The 21586-nt window shown below is 51.3% G+C and overlaps 2 protein-coding genes across 4 annotated transcripts in view; one reads left to right on the top strand and one right to left on the bottom strand.

Annotated features, from left to right (window-relative positions):
- Window positions 1–5331, top strand: part of PPIL2 (peptidylprolyl isomerase like 2) — a 31008-nt gene extending 25677 nt beyond the window's left edge. Inside the window, exons 16-21 of one of the 2 annotated variants that reach the window (XM_054469063.2) lie at window positions 948–1004; window positions 1719–1791; window positions 1881–1943; window positions 2063–2196; window positions 2505–2607; window positions 3142–5331. In XM_054469063.2, coding sequence (XP_054325038.1) covers window positions 948–1004; window positions 1719–1791; window positions 1881–1943; window positions 2063–2196; window positions 2505–2601 — 424 coding nt within the window. In that variant the 3' untranslated portion in view covers window positions 2602–2607; window positions 3142–5331. The remainder of the gene's footprint in view (window positions 1–947; window positions 1005–1718; window positions 1792–1880; window positions 1944–2062; window positions 2197–2504; window positions 2608–3141) is intronic. The other variant, XM_054469064.2, reaches the window with a different exon arrangement.
- A 2638-nt stretch (window positions 5332–7969) lies between these two features.
- Window positions 7970–21586, bottom strand: part of YPEL1 (yippee like 1) — a 35042-nt gene continuing 21425 nt past the window's right edge. For both annotated transcript variants that reach the window (XM_054469066.2, XM_054469065.2), the window contains 4 exons: window positions 17732–18012; window positions 10951–10994; window positions 10484–10592; window positions 7970–8325 (listed from right to left, as the gene is read on the bottom strand). In XM_054469066.2, coding sequence (XP_054325041.1) covers window positions 8236–8325; window positions 10484–10592; window positions 10951–10994; window positions 17732–17848 — 360 coding nt within the window. In that variant the 5' untranslated portion in view covers window positions 17849–18012 and the 3' untranslated portion in view covers window positions 7970–8235. The remainder of the gene's footprint in view (window positions 8326–10483; window positions 10593–10950; window positions 10995–17731; window positions 18013–21586) is intronic.

Genomic DNA, 21586 nt, shown 5'->3' with positions numbered 1-21586 from the left:
CTCACCAGGCGAGCTGTGGGCTGTGCCTGCCTGCACCACCCTGGGGAGTGCGTGCCGCTGGCGCTGGGACCCACCCAGTGTCTTCCATCGTTTTCTTTTCAGCCTCTCTGGCTCTGCCCTGAGGGCTTTTTGAAGGCTCACAGCTGGGGTCTGTCGTGTTCTCTTTCATCCTGACAGTCTTTTTTTTTTTTTCTTTGAGACAGTCTCGTTCTGTCCCCTAGGCTGGAGTGCAGTGGCGCGATCTCGGCTCACTGCAAGCTCCACCTCCCAGGTTCATGCCATTCTCCTGCCTTAGCCTCCCTAGTAGCTGGGACTACAGGCACCTGCCACATGCCCGGCTAATTTTTTGTATTTTTAGTAGAGATGGGGTTTCACCATGTTAGCCAGCATGGTCTCGATCTCCTGACCTTGTGATCCGCCCACCTTGGCCTCCCAAAGTGCTGGGATTACAGGCGTCAGCCACTGTGCTTGGACCACCTGAGCATTTTCTTGGTCCATGTTTATTTATTTATGTTACCCACGTTTCTTAATCCCTTGATTCCTGTTCTGGCTTTGTTGCCTCCTTTCTCCTCAGTCCTTCGACAGGTCCCTTGATGGCACGGGGCTGGCTCTGGTTTTCCAGGTGTCCCCTCGTCCCAGCCACCTCCCACAGAGCTGTATGGCCAACCTGGTTCTGGGCACAGGGACCACCTGACAGGCAGTGGGCAGCAGCCGGGGCAGCAGGAAGACCTGGGGACAGCTAGAGGTCCAGGGTCCCCTGGGCAGCCTTGGGGGCTAATGACCTGCCCTGGTGGGCAGCAGCAGGGAGCCACGTGCACACATGCGTCCGTGGAAGCTGCAGGTTCCCAGAGCCGGCTGTAGAGGGTGGGCAGCTCCTGGTGTGCACTTAGGCAGGCCAGGTGCAGAAGGTGCCATGCTCTCCCTAACCATCCAACCCTCCTCCCCAGCTTCATCACGTTTCGCTCCTGTGCCTACCTGGATAAGAAGCACACCATCTTTGGACGGTAAGGGAAGCGGCTGTGTGAAGCCTGGGGGATCAGTGGGCTAGGTGGGTTCCTTCCCCACCTGAGGCCTCCTCACTGCCTTTTTCGTGGACCTGAGTCATGTACCATGCTGCCGTCACTGCTGGGGGTTGAGGCTATGCAGAGCTGCGATGGAGGGTGCTCCATGTGCCAGGGAAGTCTGGCTCTCTAGACCCACTGGGCTCAGGAGAGGAGGAAACTCGCCCCTGCGTGGCCTGGCCGCTGCCCTGTCTCAGACCCAATGGCGTGCCACTCGCAAGCCTGGCCATGCCCAGCTCCCTTCACCCTCTAGTCCAGGGGTCTTTCCAGCATTGTGGGCTGCGTGGTCTCTGACGCCCACCAAGCTGTGTGGAAGCAGCACGAAACAGGGTGGACACAGGTGATGTGGTTCTGGCCAAGTGGAACTCTATTTACCAAACCAGCAGGGAGAGCACAAGCCACGTTTTGTGACTCCTATTTTTCCTGTGGGTGGGGGGAATAAAAAAAAACAGAAGAAAACCCAGCTGGATATGCCCAGGGCCGTGGTCAGCCGACCCCGCCCTTGCCACTCCCTCTCATCGCCTTCCTGGCTGCTGCCCGAGGACCACCAGGCCAGCTTCGGGGCTCTCAGCCCCTCTTCCCACATGCCTTGGGGGCTCAGCTGTGGGGGTGCCCTCCTTGAGCACATGCAGACCCGCCTCTGTCTCCCTGCTGCAGGGTTGTTGGGGGCTTTGACGTACTGACAGCCATGGAGAATGTGGAGAGTGACCCCAAAACTGACCGCCCTAAGGTCTGTGCCCAGGGAGGTGGGGCGTGGCGGCTGGGGGCCAGGCAGGCGGGGGGAGGACCTGCCGCGCACTGAGCCCCCTTTGCTGCTAGGAGGAGATCCGCATCGATGCCACTACGGTGTTCGTGGACCCCTATGAGGAGGCCGATGCCCAGGTGAGGGGACACGATGCCACCACCTAGGAGGGTCTGGGCCAGTGCACTTTTCCACCCCAAGCCTAGCATCTGTCCTGCCCGAGGTGCTGCTGGTTAGCCACCGCCCTGTTGTGCCACAGATCGCCCAGGAGCGGAAGACACAGCTCGAGGTGGCCCCGGAGACCAAAGTGAAGAGCAGCCAGCCCCAGGCAGGGAGCCAGGGCCCCCAGACCTTCCGCCAGGGTGTGGGCAAGTACATCAACCCAGCAGCCACGTGAGTGCGGCGGGGCTGGCCTCCCTGTTTTCCATGGTGTTTCCTAGGGCTGACTGAGGTCTGAGGGTCAGACCCAGAGGGGCACTGGTCCTGGGTGTGGGCTTGTGCTGTGTGGCCTCTGCAGCCGAGGGACTGCCTCTGAAGGCCTGGCCGGGGCCTCTGTGGGTGGAAGAGATCAAATTCAGGGGAACGTGGGAGCAGCAGGTGGGAGGGGTTGGGCCTACACTAGGAGGGCCGTATGGAGACACAGACAAGTCAGGAGGGGCCGAGGGAGGGTGTGGGCTCCCAGCGGCTTCTTCTCTTCCCAGGAAGCGAGCGGCAGAGGAAGAGCCCTCAACCAGTGCCACTGTCCCCATGTCCAAGAAGAAGCCCAGTCGGGGTTTTGGGGACTTCAGCTCCTGGTAGCAGCAGGTTGGCCGCTGTGGACCTTGGTGGGGTTGCAGGGCTGGGGGCCCATGTCCACATCTCCATTTCCAGCCTTTCTAGCCTGCTCTCTGCTGCCATCCAATAAATCGCTTACCTGCTGCCTGCATCCCCTTTCCTGGCCCCTGGGAGCCCACAGCCTTCCCATCCCTTAACCTGTTGCCAAGGGCCTTGGCCCTGTTTCCAGGACCTGGCCCAGCCAGAGCCCACTGCTGGGACCTTCAAGCACAAGGCCTGCCCTACACCCAGGCTGGTGCCTTAGGCCTCTCCTCTAGTAGGCAGGCCAGGTTAGTGAGGAAGGACTGTGTCTCCAGATTCTGGTTTCCTCTTTAAGACAGGGTCTTGCTCTGTTGCCCAGGCTCCAGTGCAGTGGTGTGATCATGGCTCACTGCAGCCTCGACCTCCTGGGCTCAAGCAATCCTCCTGCCTCAGCCTCACAAGTAGCTGGGACTACAGGCGTGCACCACCACGTCCAGCTGTATATGTCTGGTTTTCTTACCCCTTCTTCTGTCATCTTCTCAGGGACAGCCTATTTATACAACCGATGTGGTCCCCTGACCAACGCCATCACCTGGGACAAGTTTTCAGACCCCAGACCTACTGAGCCTGAGCCTCTGCAGGGTGGGCTTCTCGGTCTGTTTTGACAAAACTTCAGGGGCTTCTGAAGGCTGGTGCTGGACGGCAGCATTGACTTTCCTGCCGTGCCCTGCCTGGGGTCTTGGGGCCCCACTCGCCTGCTCTGGCCGCGAACCACCTGGGCTTCATCTCAAGCCTGCCTGGCTTCTCTCTGCCCCCGTCGGGATCTTGAGGGGACCCACACCTGGTTGAAGTCAGTGTCTCCAGCTGTGAGAACAAGCGGACGTCCCTCTCCCCACCCTCCTGCTGAGGTGGCCTTGCTGCTCTCAGGCCCGGCCATTGGGCTCCAAGACTCTGCTCCTCCTGTCACTGACTCTGATGGCCTTGGGCCGGCTGCATGAGCAGCCCTTAAAGACCTTAAAGACCCCTCCCTCAACCCCCATTTTTCTGTTAAATGTGCCCTTGGCTGGCTTTTTCTTCTGTCTTCAGCCCGGGCCAGGGGTCAGTGTTCTCATGTCATGGACCTTCCTTGCCTGACACTTGCCTCTCGGGCTCCCTGTTGCCTGAAGGCCACCCCCACTTCTAGTTCTTCACACTAAGCCCTAACTTAGGCCTTGTTCTTGGTTTTCTCATTTTTGTTGCCCCAAATCTTGAACCTGTCAGCAACTTGCAGGCTGTACCTCTGCCCTTCCTTTTCTCATCACTGATGCTGAAGCTGCAGGCCCGAGCCCTTTGTCTCCCTGGATGCTGTGTGGTGCCTCATCTGCATCCCTGCCCCACCCCGTCCACTGCCACAGGCTGCCTGATGATGACCGCTAGAGGCATGTCTGCCCCTTGTCACCCTGCTGCACACCAACCTCTGGCCCTTCATCGTGCTAAGAACAAGAACTGCGCCATGGCTGGCTCCGCCTCTGCAGCCTGTCATCCCTGTCTGTGACCATTGGTGAGGCCCCTGGGCTCTAGAGTGACTTTTGACGCCCTCCGTGCCTCCAGCCAGGCACGGTCCTCGGCAAGGCCTGGTGCAGCCCTGGCAGTAACTCGCTTCTAAGAGGCTCAGACACCAAGCTGGGCCTGCACAGGAGGGGCACAGTAGGACACAGTGACTGCCCAGGTGTCCACACACCTGTAGGCCTCTGAGCCAGCGTCCAGGGTACAGGTGCGGATGGTGGGGATGAAGGCCTGACCAGGGAGGGAGAAGCAGGTTTGGCGAGGACCCTGTGCCCACCCTGACACCCTGGTTGGCCCTGACTGTATTCTCTGGCCACATTCAAATTCCCCCCAGTGGTGGGGGCAGAGAAGTAGGACCAGGCCGCCCTTGGCGCCAGAGCTCGAAGACCCCAAGACAGCCGTCTGCCCTCAGCGGCGCCACAGAGAGCCTGGGCTCAGCTTTCTGCATCAGGACACAGCGTTGTCCACTGAGGGCACAATTTAAACAAACATTTGACATCAGAAGCTTTATTTGTAAACCTCACACAGATAAGGACCAAGGGCTAGCGGCGTGGCCAGAGGACAGGGGAAGCTGAAGGCCCCGTGCTTGAGCTCGGCAGTCCTGCTCCTTGCAGTGAAGCCACCGTGGGTGACCGTCCAGCCTCCCCCGGTGGCCTGCACAGTGAGGGAAGGGCTTCAGGGCCATCTGCCCCCGGGGCAGGGGACAGGCCACCACGGACCTTTGGCAAGTGAAGGTTTACATTTCTGTAGTTTGTTTTAGAGCTTAATTTGTAGTTTTTTAGCTATTAAAACCACTTGAATTTTTAACGACCTGATGAGGACATCAGGTAAATTAAAGGATTTTGGGAAGATTCTTATTTCCAATTCTAATATCTGACAGATGCCATCAAGAATAAGCATTAAGGTATAAAAATACTGTGTGTATAAAACAATGCCAAACCACATTCCTACAGCAAATGCACTGTGCCATTTATAACCCTGACATCACCTCCCAAGGCTCTCAAGGAAGATTTATTTTAAATAACTTAAATAGAAGTCCCAGATGATATTGTTTAGGAATTTGAGAGGGTGGTGGATATAGGTCTTGTGAATAGCACTTCCCCCGAAGCCAGCTCATGGTCTGTTCATTTGGTTTAAAAATGAGCTTGTATTTTGCAGAAGCCCAACAAAAAAAAAGTGATAAAAGTGTTTTGTTGGTATAAATTATTACAAAAAAAAAAATACAAAAGAAGTCATAAGACTACTAGTAAAAAATGTTCAATCAATGCCGTCACAAAAGACAGTACAAAAACCAAAGTGCCCAAATAGAAGGAGCAGCGAACTTGCCCAAAACAGAAAAGCTCTAAATAGAACTTTAGTATATACAAAAACCACTCGCAAGAGTTTTAGAAGATTCTTCCACGTAAGTGAAGCATCTTGAGTCACTCAGGACCTGGCTGTCCTCACACCCATGGCAGGCTGGGGACGGCACGAACCCCCAACTGTTTCCCCTAGTCCCCGGGGCATCGGAGGCTGGGCTCCCACATGGGAGAGGAATGAAGACTCAAAGGGAAGGGTCAGTTTAAGATAAGTTTTCAGTGAACTCCTTCTTCCAGCTGGGAAGGTGTCTTTCAGCCTCTTCACAGTCTCAGACAATTGACTGAAGCCACAGGCGTTGCTAACTTCATGGGCCAGCTTGTGGGCGGAGCCTCTTCAGGCTTGAGACCATGGCAGCAAGAGCCCTGCAGCATGCAGTGACCCCTGCACTCTGGGTGGCTGCACGTGAGCTCAGGAGGACAGGATGTGCTGGGCCAGCCTAAACCCTCCGGGGAGACTAGCGCAGGGATAAAGCAGCTTGCAGGGCCATAGCCGGATGTGGAGGCTTACGAGACAGTACAAAGATTTCCTTCCTTTCGTAAGTGGAAGATGTGCTTTAAAGGAACTTCTGCCTCTGTCACTCCTGCTGAGTTGATGCATCTCAGTGCCATGCCCACCAGGGCAGTGGCATTTCCCACATTCCAAGGCTTCGAGGCTTGGGCAAAGAGATGGCACCCAAAGGCATGCTGTGTGTGGGCAGTGAGCTCGAGTGGGCACAGCCCAGTGCCTGCCTGGACCGCGCAGGTCTGGGTTTAGGAAGGGCTGAAGTCGGGGGAGGTGTGAAGCTGGACAGGTAGCCATGTTCTTATTGTCTGCCAGCTCGCACTCTTGCCCCTAGACTAGCCTTGTCTGAAGGCAGCTTCAGAGCCACTTGCCAGGCTGAGAACTATCCGGGCTCAGTGCTCTCCTATCTGCTGCCCCTCGGCCCCCCTGCCTGCCCTCTGCCCTGAGACAAGTTACTAAATGTTGAAAACCAAACTTATCTGGGAGTGGTTTTTGACCTCCATCCTCTGCAAAGTGGCCTAAACCCTTATGGGGTGCCCACTCCTGGTGGAGGGCAGGTGGATGGGTGGATTGTAATTTATAATAAAATATATGGCAGAAACACAGGCCTTAGGAGATTGCACAGGCCCCTCTATCAGTTCAAGTGACATGGGACAGCACCACGCAGGGACGGGCAATGTGTCTAGCAGGCCAGGCGTCTTCAGGCACAAAGGCTAAACTTGTCTTGTCGCTTTAACCTTTTCTGAACAGATTTTAAACATTCTGGCAAATGTCAAGTTTTGAAGTTTTTCCTGTGGGTTCTGGCCTCTTTCATATGCAAAAATAATTCTTTTTCTTCAAGTACATCCAGGGTAGAAAATGAAATCCGACTTTTACTCGGTCCAGTGTGTTACTCTATAGACATGGACCAGCCACTCAGCAACTGCCTGACACCTAAGCTGCTGTCACTGCTAAGGGCACAACCCCTGGTACCAGACCCTGTGAGGCTGTCACCTCAGTAAGGGCGCCTCTGCAGGCCCCTGGGACAGCCTTCTCTAAGGGCTAGCTCACCTGCTTTCTAGATAAGGAATCTACTGGCTTAAATAACATGTTCCACTAGATACCATTCTCAATTTAGAGTGTATCTAAAATGTCATCTGTGCTGGCCTCTGTTTTTGAACAAGCTAAAAACCAAAAATGCCCTTAGTGTATAAGTCTGTTGACTACCTCTGGAAGATTCTTAAATGAACACTGTACTTTAACGGTTCATTTGCAAGAGGAATAGCCAATTTGAAGTTCTGCAAATTTAAGAAAAACAGCGGGGTGGAGGGTGGGCTACAATACCTTTTCTCTAAAAAAGGGAACTGTGAGACTTGCTATCTAAAGAGACCCTTGTCCCTATGGTCTTCAGAGACTCAGTCTGGTTCTCTGTTTTTTTTTTTTTTTTAATTGAGACAGAGTCTCGCTCTATCGCCAGGCTGGAGTGCAGTGGCGCGATCTCGGCTCACTGCAACCTCCGCCTCCTGGGTTCAAGTGATTCTCGTGCCTCAGCCTCCCAAGTAGCTGGGATTAAAGGCATGCACCACCATACCCAGCTAATTTTTTTTTTTTTTTTTTTGAGACGAAGTCTCCCTTTTGTCCCCCAGGCTGGAGTGCGATGGCATGATCTTAGCTCACTGCAACCTCCGCCTCCCAGGTTCAAGTGATTCTCCTGCCTTAGCCTCCTGAGTAGCTAAGATTACAGGCGCCCGCCACCATGCTGGGCTAATTTTTGTATTTTTAGTAGAGATGGGGTTTCACCATGTTGGCCAGGCTGGTCTAGAACTCCTGACCTCAGGTGATCCACCCACCTCGGCCTCCCAAAGTGCTGGGATTACAGGCGTGAGCCACCACGCCCGGCCTCAGTTTGGTTTTCAACTGAACCTTAAAAAAGCAGAGCCCAACTATATCGAAGACAAAGGTGAAAGGAAGGTATTAACTAGGCGGGTAAGTCATCAGTTGGTTAATTCTTTCTGTAGAACTTGAGAAGTTAGAAAAAGCTCACTGAAAATTCTCAGAAACAACCGTGTACACGAAGAGGACAGATCCGAGGGACACCTTACCCACAGAGATGGCCGAGAGTGTCAAGAGCTATGTGCAGCTAGCCTTTGAGGTCAGAGGGCAAGAAAGGCTGTCACCAGATGCTCCTACGTTTCCATTACATTCACAGTTTCTTTTCACAAAACAGCATTCGAAGAAGGGAAAGTTCGCACTTTACTCCCAGCCATTGTCTTTGATCATGTGAGCAAGCTCAATGATGAATTTTCCTTCCTTATATTTCTGACTGCTCTCAAAGGCATGCTCCTTGAAAAAGAAGAGACAAAGGTTTCAGGACAGAAGGTTTCACTTTTCAATTTCATCACTCTTTTGGCCAAAAAAACCCCCAAGTCTATACTATGAACTATACCCAGATGTTCCCTGAGCTGTGCACAGCCCAGCGCTGGGAGGGTCTGTTCCAGGTGAGTCCATTGAGGCAGTGTAGGTTTACTTTGCATTTGTTGTTAAAGGTTTTTCATGTGCTCGCTTCGGCAGCACATACACTAAAAGGTTTTTCATTTGTTTGTTTTGAGACAGGGTCTCACTCTGTCACCCAGGCTGGAATGCAATGGTCTGGTCATAGCTCACTGCAGCCTTAACTCCAGGACTCAAGTGATCCTTCCACCTCAGGCTCCCAAAGTGCCGGGATTACTTGTAGGACAGTGTGAATGCAGATCTGTTTACTGAACATTTACTACATGTGGGACAATTTAAGAGGCTTGAAGAGATGCAAAAGACTATACTCCAGGAATTCGGTGCATAACTAGAGTGAAGGCAAATACAGGGAGAGCAACGGAACAGGTCAAAGACATCTGGAGGCTGGGCGCAGTGGTGCACACCTGTCATCCCAGCACTTTGGGAGGCCAAGGCAGGAGGATGACTTGAGTCCAGGAGTTCAAGACAAGCCTACGCAACACAGTGATTTTCTTCTACAAAAAATCAAAAACTTAGCTGGGTGTGTGTGGTGTGCCTGTCGTCCCAGCTACTTGGGAGGTTGAGGTGGGAGGACTGCTTCAGCCAAAGTCAAAGCTGCAATGAGCTGTGATCGACCAAGACCCTGTCTCAAACAACAACAACAACAACAAAAAACAGGATATTTGGAGAAGGCCCTTCATGGGGAGGAGTTAACATCTCTCCCACAGACACATCCTCATCATTTTGTTTTGCTGAGTGTGTGGCCCGGTGCTAGGGACACAGATGACCCAAGATGGGTCCTGCCTACCCAAGCGGCAGCCCCAGGTGTGGCAGACACAGGAAGGAATGTGTCAGCAGGAAGCAGCGGGTGCAGCCGTAGAGGGGAACACAGTGTGCCATTCAGGGAAGGCACAGGTTTCTGGAAGTGGGGCCCACAGATGGGTATGGGGCTGACTGACTGGGGAAAGGGCTAGGGATGCGTGCTAATCTTGTGGAGCCCGTGTCCATGGTGTGAACTGTGGCCTTCCAAAGCTCATGAGGAATCTGGGAGACCAGAGATGATCAGGAATCCAGGAAAGAGGCAGAGCAGGTGGCCTGGACCTGAAGAACACCAGAGCCAGAATGGGAAAGCCTCCTTCAAAAAAGGAAGGCAGGCCGGGCGCGGTGGCTCACGCCTGTAATCCCAGCACTTTGGGAGGCTGAGGTGGGTGGATCACTTGAGGTCACGAGTTTGAGACCATCTCAAAAAACAAAACAAACAAAAACAACAACCACCACCGGGGAAGGCATGGGAGCATCCCCCAGATGGCAGATGACCAGGGGGCCAAAACCATGGAATTCGAGGTGGCCTGGGGGAGGGGAGGACTCGGCCACGAAGGTCAGCCGGAGAGAGTGGAGCCTGGAAGAGAGACTTCAGGGCAGTGTGGAGGAGGAAAGCAGGGCAGGAAGGTGCAGGGCCTGAGGAGGCCAGATTTGTTGGCTTTGGAGGCCAGATCAGCCATGTGGTGGAGAGAGAAGGGAGCTAGAGGTGAAGGCTGGAGAGGAGGTGGGGACTGCAACCTTCAATTCAAGGTCCCTGAGAAAGAGGGATTTGGGGTAAAGAGCTCATGGGGCAGCTCTCTGTCTCTGACTCCAGCAGATCTGGCACTGAGGTCTTCCAGACTTGTCCCTGAGGGTGGGCCCAGCCTCCCACAGCCCCCTGCAGCCCCCTCGGCCTCCTCCCACGCCAGGCTCTGCTCACCGGGCCGAGGGTGCGCAGGGTGTAGAAAGCCTGGCTTAGGAAGAAACGGGGCTTGAAAACGTGGTGTTTTTGTTTTTTGTTTTGGGTTGGGGTCTCACTGTCACCCAGGCTGGAGTGCAGTGGTGAGATCATGGCTCACTGGAGCCTGGACTTCCCACCTCGGCTGAGGAGCTGGGGTTTCTGAAAGTGCTGTGACTGGTACCATGGGCCACACTGCAGGGCCACATCCCCTTGCGGCATGAGCATCCCTTAGAAACCGGCGGCACTCACGTATTTCCACCCGAGCGTGGTCTTGCAGTTCTCGCAGTAGATGTCGGCGACCGCGTGCAGCCCGGTGAGAAGGACCCTCTCCTCTGCAGGGCCGCAGCCCACGTTCACCCTGCGGGGACAGAGGGGCCACCGCGCTGCAGGCCCGGCCCGCCCCTGACCAGGCCCTGCCCCCTCAGCAGGCCCCGCCCCATCCTCCTAAGAGTTCCCCCAAAACACGGAACCTCCCAGAGAGCAGCGCAGTGCCTCTCCCCCAGCCCTGCCCGCCCCCACCATCAATGGGAAAGATCAGTGATGGGACAGGCTAGGGGGCAAGATCCTTAGCGTATTTCAGAAACTCCCAGGCGGGGGATGGTGGGTTCTTTCAGGACCCCTAAAGACCCAGGTGATTCTACACAGGGTGCTGTGTAGGCGCCATCCAGGCCCTCCCGGGGCCCGCGCCGCCCCCCGGGCTGAACCAGGGTACTCACACGGAATTGAAGAGGTAGGCGCGTCCCTGGCTCCCCTGAAAGGACTGAAAGAAGAAGGTCCCGTGAGATTGGCTGCGAGTGCTTTCTGGAACGAAGCGGTGCTGCCCAGAGCCAGGGGAGTCCAGCCCCGCGGCCAAAGTTCTGCCGCCGCGACGGGTCACCGGGAGCAGACACCGGTGTCCCCCCTCCAGAACTCCAGTTCTAATAATAACAGCCACTTAACGGAGCTGCAAGCTGTTTTTCAGTGTAGACGGTCAGGAAGTGGCTGATTCTGCTGCGTCAACATTCTGCAAGTGACTATTATTGGGAATCATGGCAAAATCAGTTTTTAAATGGTGAGCTTCATATGTCTGGACAACTCTACCTGATTAGAGGAGTTCTGAGAGGGGAAGGCGAATGATTTTCTCTACCCGAAAACCCACAGATCCTCAAAATGCTCTCCTCCCCGCCTCTTCTGCAGCAGTTCAGATGTGCTCACACTGTCAGATATTAGGGGGTAGGGGGAGGTGTCCATACTTTCCCACTGAAATGTTTTAAAAGTCACAGCATGGCTGAGTACGGCAGCTCACACCTGTAATCCCAGCACTTTGGGAGGCTGAGGCGGGCGGATCACCTGAGGTCAGGCGTTTGAGACCAGCCTGGCCAACATGGTGAAACTCTGTCTCTACTAAAAATACAAAAGTTAGCTGGGCGTGGTGGCACGCGCCTGTAATCCCAGCTACTTGGGAGGCTAAGACAGGAGAATCACTTGAACCCGGGAGGTGGAGGCTACAGTGAGCCAAGATGGCGCCACTGCACTCCAGCCTGGGCAACAAGAGTGAAACTCCGTCTCAAAAAAAAAAAAAAAAATCACAGCACAAGATGGCCTCTCACTTGGAGAAATGTCACATTAGGGGGTAGGGGGAGGTGTCCATACTTTCCCACTGAAATGTGACATCTATCTCACCAGGAAAATAAAACGAGCTGAGAAACAGCTCATGGTATATTCATGTATGCTAAGATGGCTGAGCGTGAAAGAGCCAGAATAGGGCATCTGCACCCCCTCATGCACTCAGTCACTCCCCACGACCTTTGCTCTCACGGGACAGGTGGGAACGCCTGCTCCAGTGCCAGCCTCAAGTCTCAATCAACCTCAAACATTATCAAAGAAATGCAAACCAAATCAAAAATTTTGGGGGGAGTTGGGGTTTTGAGATAGAGTCTCACTTTGTCACTCAGGCTGGAGTGCAGTGGTACCATCTCGACTCACTGCAGCCTCTGCCTCCAGGGTTCAAGCAATTCTCCTGCCTCAGCCTCTCCAGTAGCTAGGACTACAGGCACATGCCACTAGGCCCAGCTAATTTTTGTATTTTTAGAGATAGGGTATTTTAGAGATAGGGTTTCGCCATGTTGGTCAGGCTGGTCTCGAACTCCTGGACTGAAGTGATCTGCCCGCTTCAGCCTCCCCAAATGATGGGATTGCAGGCGTGAGCCACCGCGCCTAGCTTACATTACAGTTTATAATGGAGGCTGTCATTTAAAAATGTCTTAGGTGAGCTGGTAAGAGATGCTCACTCAATACCACTCCCACAAAGGAAACCGCGTTATGTCATACATGGTGTACACTGTCAGATTTTCATATCTAAATTTCAATGGAAAGAAAACAACAGGAAAGCGACATTTCTGTATAAAACAAAGACGGTTTTATATTGGCAGGTGTGAACCACCGTGCCCAGCCCTTTTTTTGGGGTTTTTGGCCTAACAAAGGCAAAAGGCTATAAGGAATGTGACTGAAACACGATTTGACAGTATCGAAGTGAAAAAGGCACACACTATAGGACCCAGCAGTCCCACTTCTAAGAATTTACTGTAAACAACAAACCAGCTTGAGTATATAAGGAAATGTGACAGAAATGGTCACAGGTTACAGTGTTCATAATTAGGAAAACAAACAACAACAACAACAACAACAACAAAAACGGGCTGAGGCAGGAGGATTGCTTGAGCTCAGGAGTTCAAGAGCCATGATTACACCACTGCACTCCAGCCTGGGGGACAGAGCAAGAACCTGCCTCTAAAAAATATAAATAGGCTAGGCGCGGTGGCTCACGCATGTAATCCCAGCACTTTGGGGGGCCGAGGTGTGTGGATCACCTGAGGTCAGGATTTCAAGACCAGCCTGGCCAACATGGAGAAACCCCGACTCTAATAAAAATACAAAAATTAGCTGGGCATGGTGGAGGGTGCCTGTATTCCCAGCTACTCAGGAAGCTGAGGCAGGAGAATTGCTTGAACCTGGGAGGGGGAGGTTGCAGTGAGCCAAGATCACGCCATTGCACTCCAGCTTGGGCGACAAGAGTGAAACTCTGCCTCAAAAAAAATTTTAAGAAAGGCTGGGCACGGTGGTTCACGCCTGTAATCCCAGCACTTTGCAAGGCTGAGGCAGGCAGATCACAAGTTCAGGAGTTCAAGACCAGCCTGGCCAACATGGTGAAACCCCGTCCCTACTAAAAATACAAAAATTAGCTGGGCATGGTGGCGCGTGCCTGTAATCCCAGCTACTCGGGAGGCTGAGGCAGGAGAATTACTTGAATGGGGACCTGGGAGGCAGAGGTTGCAGTGAGCTGAGATCGCGCCACCGCACTCCAGACTGGGCTACCGAGCGAGGCTCCATCTCACAAAAAAAAAAAAAAAAAAAAAAAAATTTAACCTGGAAGTCAGGTACTCATCCATAAGTGAGTAAGCAACTGCATCCACATATGGGCCTCATGCAGGGGATGGGAAGGTAGGAGCAGATATGGAAAAACAGTCATAGGCTAGGCACCATGGCTGTAATCCCAGCACTTTGAGAGGCCACGGTGGGTGGATCACCTGAGGTCAGGAGTTCAAGACCAGCCTAGGCAACACGGCAAAACCCTGTCCCTACAAAAAGTACAAAAATTAGCAGGGCATGGTGGCTGTGAGCCTGTAGTCCCAGCTACTTGGGAGGCTGAGGCAGGAGAATCGCCTGGGCATGGGAGGTGGAGGTTGCAGTGAGCTGAAATTACGCCACTGCACTCCAGCCTGGGTGACAGGAGAAGCCCTGTCTAAAAAAAAAAAAAGAAAAAGAAAAATAGTCATAAAAGTCCTAAAATATTAAGTGAGGAAACGTTAGCTGTAAAGTGAGTGTCACTTGAGCCCTTTAAAGTGAAAAATGTGTTTCTATTAAAACAAAGACAACAGATGCCAAACTACTAACAGTGACATCTCCAAGGAATGGAGCTGGACAAGGCAGGAGGAAGAAGCAAGTTTCTTTGTTTATACATACACATTATTTTAGTGTGATTATGAGCAATAGTATATAATTTTAAAAAAATTAAAAGGGCCTGGCACATTGCCTCATGCCTATAATCCCAGCACTTTGGGAGGCCGAAGTGAGAGGATCACTTGAGGCCAGGAGTTCCAGACCAGCCTGGACAACATGGTGAAACCCCATCCCTACTAAAAATACAAAAAATTAGCCGGGTGTGGTGGCGCACGCCTGTAATCCCAGCTACTCAGGAGGCTGAGGCAGGAGACTTGCTTGAACCCGGGAGACAGAGGTTGCAGTGAGTGGAGATGGCACCATTGCACTCCAGCCTGGGTAACAAAGCAAGGCTCCATCTCAAACAACAACAACAACAACAAAAAACCAGAGCCCCCAGTTGTCCCTGGTAGACTTCTCACCTGAGCATGAACTAAACCTGTGTTTTGAGCTGTTGAGATCTGGGGAGGTTCTTTTTCCTCAGCATTCAGGCTTAAAAATGAGTATTCCCTTAAGTGGCGTTCTAGGATTAGGAATATTATTCTATGTTCAGTTTAACTAATAATCATCTTAAAGACTTTTCCCACATCCTCATCAGTCTTCAATTTGCTGGACTGAATTTCCTAATTCTCACCTACTCTGAAAGTCTTTATTTTTAAATAGGGTTTGGCTCAGAGACAAGAGCAGCTCTGTGATTCAGATTCAGAGCTGTCTTATCAGAGTTAGGGCCAGCAAACTCCTTCTGTAAATTAGGGCCAGGAGATAAGTAGTTTAGGCTTTGGAGGACATATGGTCCCTGTTCTAATTACTCTGTAAACAGATGAGCACAGCTGTGATCTATTAAAACTTTGCATAAACAGGTGGTGTGGCAGATCTGGACCACAGATCAGAGTTTGCTAACTAGATGGAGCCTTCTAGTAACCAGAGCTGCCTACAGCAGCAACAGGCTCCCTCAAGCCAGGGGATCCCTTGTTAGCGACAAATACAAACTTAGAGGCTGTGGAGACGGTGCCTCTCGCCTCGCAGGTACTGGATTCTGTTCTGCGTGGCAGGTGTTCTCGATGGTCTCAATAAATCCTCATCAGAATCACCACGGAAGGGAGAAGAGCTCACTCTAGTCGTCATCTTGCCACCTCGCCCGGCCCATCACCCACAGAGGCACGAGGTCTGATCCTTCGTGGTGGCCTGTGTGCTCAGAGAGCTTAGTTCTCGGCACTTTTTTTCATCCTGAAATGCTCATTTGGCACCGAATGACTTCTGAGCAGGCTTCTGCCTTTTTTTTTTTTTTTTTTTTTTTTTTGAGACAGAGTCTTACTCTGTCACCCAGGCTGGAGTGCAGTGGTGTGATCTCAGCTCACTGCAACCTCTGCCTCCCACGTTCAAGCAATTCTCATGTCTCAGTCTCCCAAATAGCTGGGATTACGGGTGTGTGCCACCATGCCCAGCTAATTTTTTTGTACTTTTAATAGAGACAGTGTTTTACCATGTTGGCCATGCTGGTCTTGAACTCCTGACCTCAAGTGATCCACCCACCTCAGCCTTCCAAAGTTCTGGGATTACAGGTGTAAGCCACCATGCCCAGCCAGGCTTCTATTCTTGATACAATTTTTTTTTTTTTTTTCCAGATAGAGTTCACTCTTGTTGCCCAGGCTGGAGTGCAATGGCGCGATCTCGGCTCACTGCAACCTCCGCCTCCCAGTTTCAAACGATTCTCCTGCCTTAGCCTCTCAAGTAGCTGGGATTACAGGCATGTGCCACCACACCCGGCTAATTTTGTATTTTTTTTTTTTAAGGAGAGACGGGGTTTCTCCATGTGGGTCAGGCTGGTCTGGTCTCGAACTCCTGACCTCAGGTGATCCGCCCACCTCGGTCTCCCAAAGTGCTGGGATTACAGGGGTGAGCCACCACGCCTAGCTGATACAATTTTTAAAACAGCTCATTGATGACCTCCAGGCTCTTCAACAGAAGCATCTCAAATTCCTTTTGACCATGTAGCAAGGAACACACCTGGCATGCTTCCCGAAACAAAACCATGCACGGGGCTGGACACTGACCACCTCTCAGTGCTCAGGTCACCTGCTTAGGTCATGGCCAACACACAGGTGTCATGGGGCTCCACAAGGCCACAAGCTTCACTGCCCCTACCCAGGGGCCCAAAGAAGCTCCGCCTCTCGTCACCTCATGTCATTTTACACACTAAGCCTACCTCAGAAAACACCGAGGAAATGGGGTGCCTGGCTCCTTCCACTTCTCACCTCACACTTCCCAGTGCACACAGGAGCCCCAGAGGCAATGAGAGAGCAGAAACTCTGCCTCGTTCAACAGTTTCTATCTCAGATGATGAACAGAAAAGAGGAGCCTCTCACTATTACCTAGTGAAAATACAAGCAGGTAAATGTTCTTCTCACTGAGTTAAACAGGAAACCTAAGAGATTCCTGGCTGGGCGTGGTGACTCACACCTATAATCCCAGCACTTTGGGAGGCCAAGACAGGAGGATCACTTGAGGCCAGGAGTACAAGACCAGCCTTGGCAACATGGTAAAACCCTGTCTCTACAAGAAAAAATAAAAGTAAATAAAATACCTATTTAAAAAAAGAAGAAAAGATTCCTGAAAGGCACAACTTCTTGACAAACTTTGTTCCCAAAGTGGTCGTGACCTGTGAAGATGGGGAGATGTCATGACCTGAGGATAGGGAGAGGTCACGGCCTGTGAGGATGGGGGGAGGTCATGACCTGTAAGGATGAGTGGAGGTCATGATCTGTGAGGATGGGTGCAAGTCATGAATTGAGCATGGGGGAGGTCATGACCTGTGAGGATGTGGGGAGGTCATGACCTGAGGCTGGGGGAGGTCATGACCTGAGGATGGGTGGAGAACACTGTCATTCCCTGAGTGAGCATCAGCTCCTCCATGATGTTTGGCCTGTTTAAATGTTCACAACTGGTTGATGATAAACGCCACCCACTGCTAATGAGCAGCTCAGCACAGTAAGGAGGGGCCAGGGGATCTTGTTTACATCTTCAAGGCTGCTCATGGGTCCTGTGCACGGAGACCAGCCAGAGCTTCACCCAGGGCTCCTACACACCCTGCAAATGCAGCCACACCCTCTGGGGCATTTTCCTGAGCAACCCCTTTCCTTCTTAACCATGCTGAGTTTTTAAAATTTCTTAATACCCTTATTATTAAACTATTTCCACAGATTTTTCTAGACTTCTTTTGCTCATTCAGTCCTCTCTGGCTTTCTGCTGTGAGTAACAAGTGATTCACCTTGCCCCACGTAATCCCTGGGAGTCCCAGCCTGGAAAACCACCCACCATGCCAGGATCACATCTGAGATCGTGGCATAGCCACACTTAACCATGCAGAAAACGCTCACCAATGCTGCCTAGAAGGCTCTAGACGTTCAGGACACAGCAGACTCAGGAAGTCATGTGATGCTTAAATATTCTTCCACTACGTAGGTGCCAGCAATGACAAATAATCATTGTGCCATCAATTTTTTGGCATAAGCCACTTGCCTTGGAGATGAGCTCGTCATGATTGGCCAGGTGTGCTCTGCAGTGGATGCAGCTGTACGTTCGGTGACAGTTCGGCAGATACGCTTGGAAAGTTTTGGACTTTGTCATTTTCACCATCTCTCCTGGGCACTCCTCACTCAGCTCAGGGCTGGTTCTGGAAGAACCGTGGCTCTGCTGGCCTCTCTGACAAAAGAAACACTGGAAAATGCACGCAAGAGCCGTTGTTGTCCAGGAGGGCGTGTGGCACTGTCCACACAGCTGGGATGAGAGAAAAACGTAACCTGGCAACCAATCAGACAAAGTGGTGGGTTACAGAGAGAACATGCGTGTGAAGCAGGTACACATGGGATTCATGTGTTGTGAAGCAACACGCGGGGGGGGAGGGGCGGCAGGACTAGAAGTTAAAGATTTTTTCTTTTTTTTTTTTTGAGACGGAGTCTCGCTCTATTGCCCAGGCTGGAGCGCAGTGGCGCGATCTCAGCTCACTGCAACCTCCTCCTCCTGGGTTCAAGTGATTCTCCTGCCTCAGCCTCCAAGTAGCTGGTATTACAGGAACATGCCACCACGCCTGGCCTCCCAAAGTGCTGGGATTACAAGCACCACTGCGCCTGACCAAGAGCCAACTCTTTAGTATCAATTGTAGACAAAATGAACACTGACCCCATGCCACTGCTTAACCACTTTACATTTAGTTGGAAGTGAAAAAGTGAACTCCTTTTACATGCAAATAATTTGAGAAAAACATTGATTCAAATTCTTCTTATACCAGGTTTGGCTTTGGGAAACATGAAAGGAGAGGCGGAACCAAGACTCCCGGTGAGTGGGCCCGGTGGCAGAGCTGGATGCACCCCACCCCGAATCCGGGAATTCACCACGCAGAGCACCAGGACATTGAGGAATGTGAGTGATGGATCCAGTATTATTTAATCTTTAAGAAATTCCAGTCCTGAAATAAACCCTTATGTATGGTCACATGATCTTCAACAGGGTGTCAAGACCATTCAATGGGGAAAGGACAGTCTTTCAACAAATGTTGTCACAACAACTGGATATCCACCTGCAAAAATATAAAGTTGGACTCTTACCTAACACTGTATACAAATTAACTCAAAATAAAAGACCTAAACATGAGAGCTAAGACTATAAAACTCTTAGAAGAAACACAGGGGAAAAGCTTCATGACATTGGATGTGGCAATCATCTCTTGGATACGATACCAAAAGCATGGGCAGCAAAAGAAAAATAGACACATTAGACTTCGTAAAAATTGAAAACTTTTGGCTCGGTGCAGTGCTCACGCCTGTGGTCCAGCACTTTGGGAGGCTGAGGTGGGTGGACCACTTGAGCCCAGGAACTCAAACCCAGCCTGGGCAACAAAGCAATACCTCATTTCAACTAAAAATACACAAAATTAGCTGGGTGTGGTCCCTGTGCCCGTGGTCCCAGCTACTTGGGATGGCTGAGGTGGGAGGATGGCTTGAGCCTGGGAAGTTGAGGCTCAAGTGAGCTGAGATCGTCCAACTGCACTCCAGCCTGAGCAACAGAGTGAAACCCTGTCTCTAAATAAATAAAAACTTTTGTGCTTCAAAGGATACTATCAACAGAGGCAACCCAGAGAATGAGGTAAAATATTTTTAAATTGTATACCTGATAAGGTGTTAATATCTAGAATACATATATTCTATATTCTCTCTATACATATTCTCCATATATCCTAGTTATTGGAATAGGTCAAAAAAAAAAAAAAACTCAGCAAAACAAACAAACAAACTGGTTAAAAAATGGATAAAGGGCTGGGCGTGGGCCAGGTGTGGTGGCTCACGCCTGTAATCCCACCATTTTGAGAGGCCGAGGAGGGTGGATCACGAGGTCAGGAGATCGAGACCACCCTGGTCAACATGGTGAAACCCCCGTCTCTACTAAAAATACAAAAAATTAGCTGGGCGTGGTGGCGGGTGCCTATAGTTCCAGCTACTCGGGAGGTTGAGGCAGGAGAATTGCTTGAACCCAGGAGGCAGAGGTTGCAGTGAGCCGAGATCATATCACTGCGCTCCAGCCCGGGCGACAGAGTTAGACTACATCTCAAAAAAAAAAAAAAAGAAAATGGATAAAGGACCTATGTATCTATATTCTCTATATATTCTAGTTATTAGAATATGTTAAAAAAAACTCGGCAAAAAGAAACACAATCTGATTAAAAAATGGACAAAGGACCTATATATCTATATTCTATACAGTTATTAGAATATATTTAAGAAACTCGGCCGGGCGCAGTGGCTCACGCCTGTAATCCCAGCACTTTGGGAGGCCGAGGCGGGCGTATCAGGAGGTCAGGAGATCGAGATCATACTGGCTAACACGGTGAAACCCCATCTCTACTAAAAATACAAAAAAAAAAGTAGTCGGGCGTGGTGGCAGGTGCCTGTAGTCCCAGCTACTCAGGAGGCTGAGGCAGGAGAATGGCGTGAACCCGGGAGGCGGAGCTTGTAGTGAGCCAAGATTGTGCCACTGCACTCCAGCCTGGGTGACAGAGCGAGACTCCATCTCAAGAAAAAAAATATATATATATATTTAAGAAACTCCTACAATTCAACAAAACAACCCCAATCTGATTAAAAATGGACAAAGGACTTATATAAACATTTCTCCGAAGAAGATATACAAATGGCCCACAAGCACGTGAAAAGGTGCTCCATGTCACTGATCCTGAGGGAGGCAGACAAGGACCACGTTGAGACACCACCACACACTCTCTAGGACGGCTACTATCAACGCACACACACGGAAAATAAGCGTTGGTGAGGATGTGGAGGAATTGGAACCTCGTGCATTGAGGGTAAAAATGTAAAATGCTGGAGGCACTATGGGAAACAGTATGGTAATTCCTCAAAAAATGAAATATAGAATTACCATGGGCTCCAGCAATTCCACTGCTGGGTATAAATCCACGAGAACTGAAAACAGGGTCTCAAAGCCATGTCTGCACACCCATGCTCACAGCAGCATTATCCACAACAGCCACGAGGGGGAAGCAACAGAGTGTCTCTCCACAAACAGGCATTCTCATGATCAAAATGTGGCGTCTGCACACAGTGGAATGTTATCCAGCCGTTAAAAAAGACTCCTGTCACAGCTACAGCATAGAGGAACCCTGAGGACACTATACTCAGTGAAGTAAGCCAGTCACAGAGGACAAATATTGTATGAGGTACTTAGAGTAGTGGGAGTCAGAGACAGAAAGAGCTGCCAGGGGCAGCGGAGTCCCTGCTTCATGGGTGCGGTGTTTCAGTTTTGCAACATGAAGAGTTCTGGAGGTTGGAGGGTGGTGATGGCTGTACAAAAATGTGAATATATTTAATGTCACTGAACTGTACACTTAGAAATGGTTAAGATGGTAAGAGTTATGTGTACTGACCACAATTATTTTAAAGAAGAGTGTATCGTTTTTACATTTCTGAGGTCTCATTAACAAAAGAAGTTAAGTCCATGACTGATGCTGCCATCATCTGCACCAGGGACGTGTGCCAAGTTTTCCTGATGGCACCACCCCAGCCTGGCCCGTGACAAGGGGCCTGCAGAGAGTCAGGCACACTGGATTTTCTTTCAGGCCAAACAGAAGAGCAAGGGTTTCCCCAAATTCGAGAGCATGGGGCTGGGAAGAGCCAAGCGCTAGCAGTGTCCTCGCACCTGCTCCTCCTGAGACGCACCCCCCCACCGCCCCCCACCCCATGTGACCTCTGCTCCGGCAGCAGCCTGTCCTGTGCCCTTCCGTGGGATGACACCCAGGACGGCGTCTGCCCCCCACCTGTGCAGGCACGCCTGCATTAGAGGGTCACCTTCTCACATCTGGGACTG

Source organism: Pongo pygmaeus, chromosome 23 (genome assembly GCF_028885625.2).
Source record: "Pongo pygmaeus isolate AG05252 chromosome 23, NHGRI_mPonPyg2-v2.0_pri, whole genome shotgun sequence".
Taxonomy (NCBI): Eukaryota; Metazoa; Chordata; class Mammalia; order Primates; family Hominidae; genus Pongo; species Pongo pygmaeus.
This window is presented reverse-complemented; position numbering and strand designations above follow the sequence as displayed.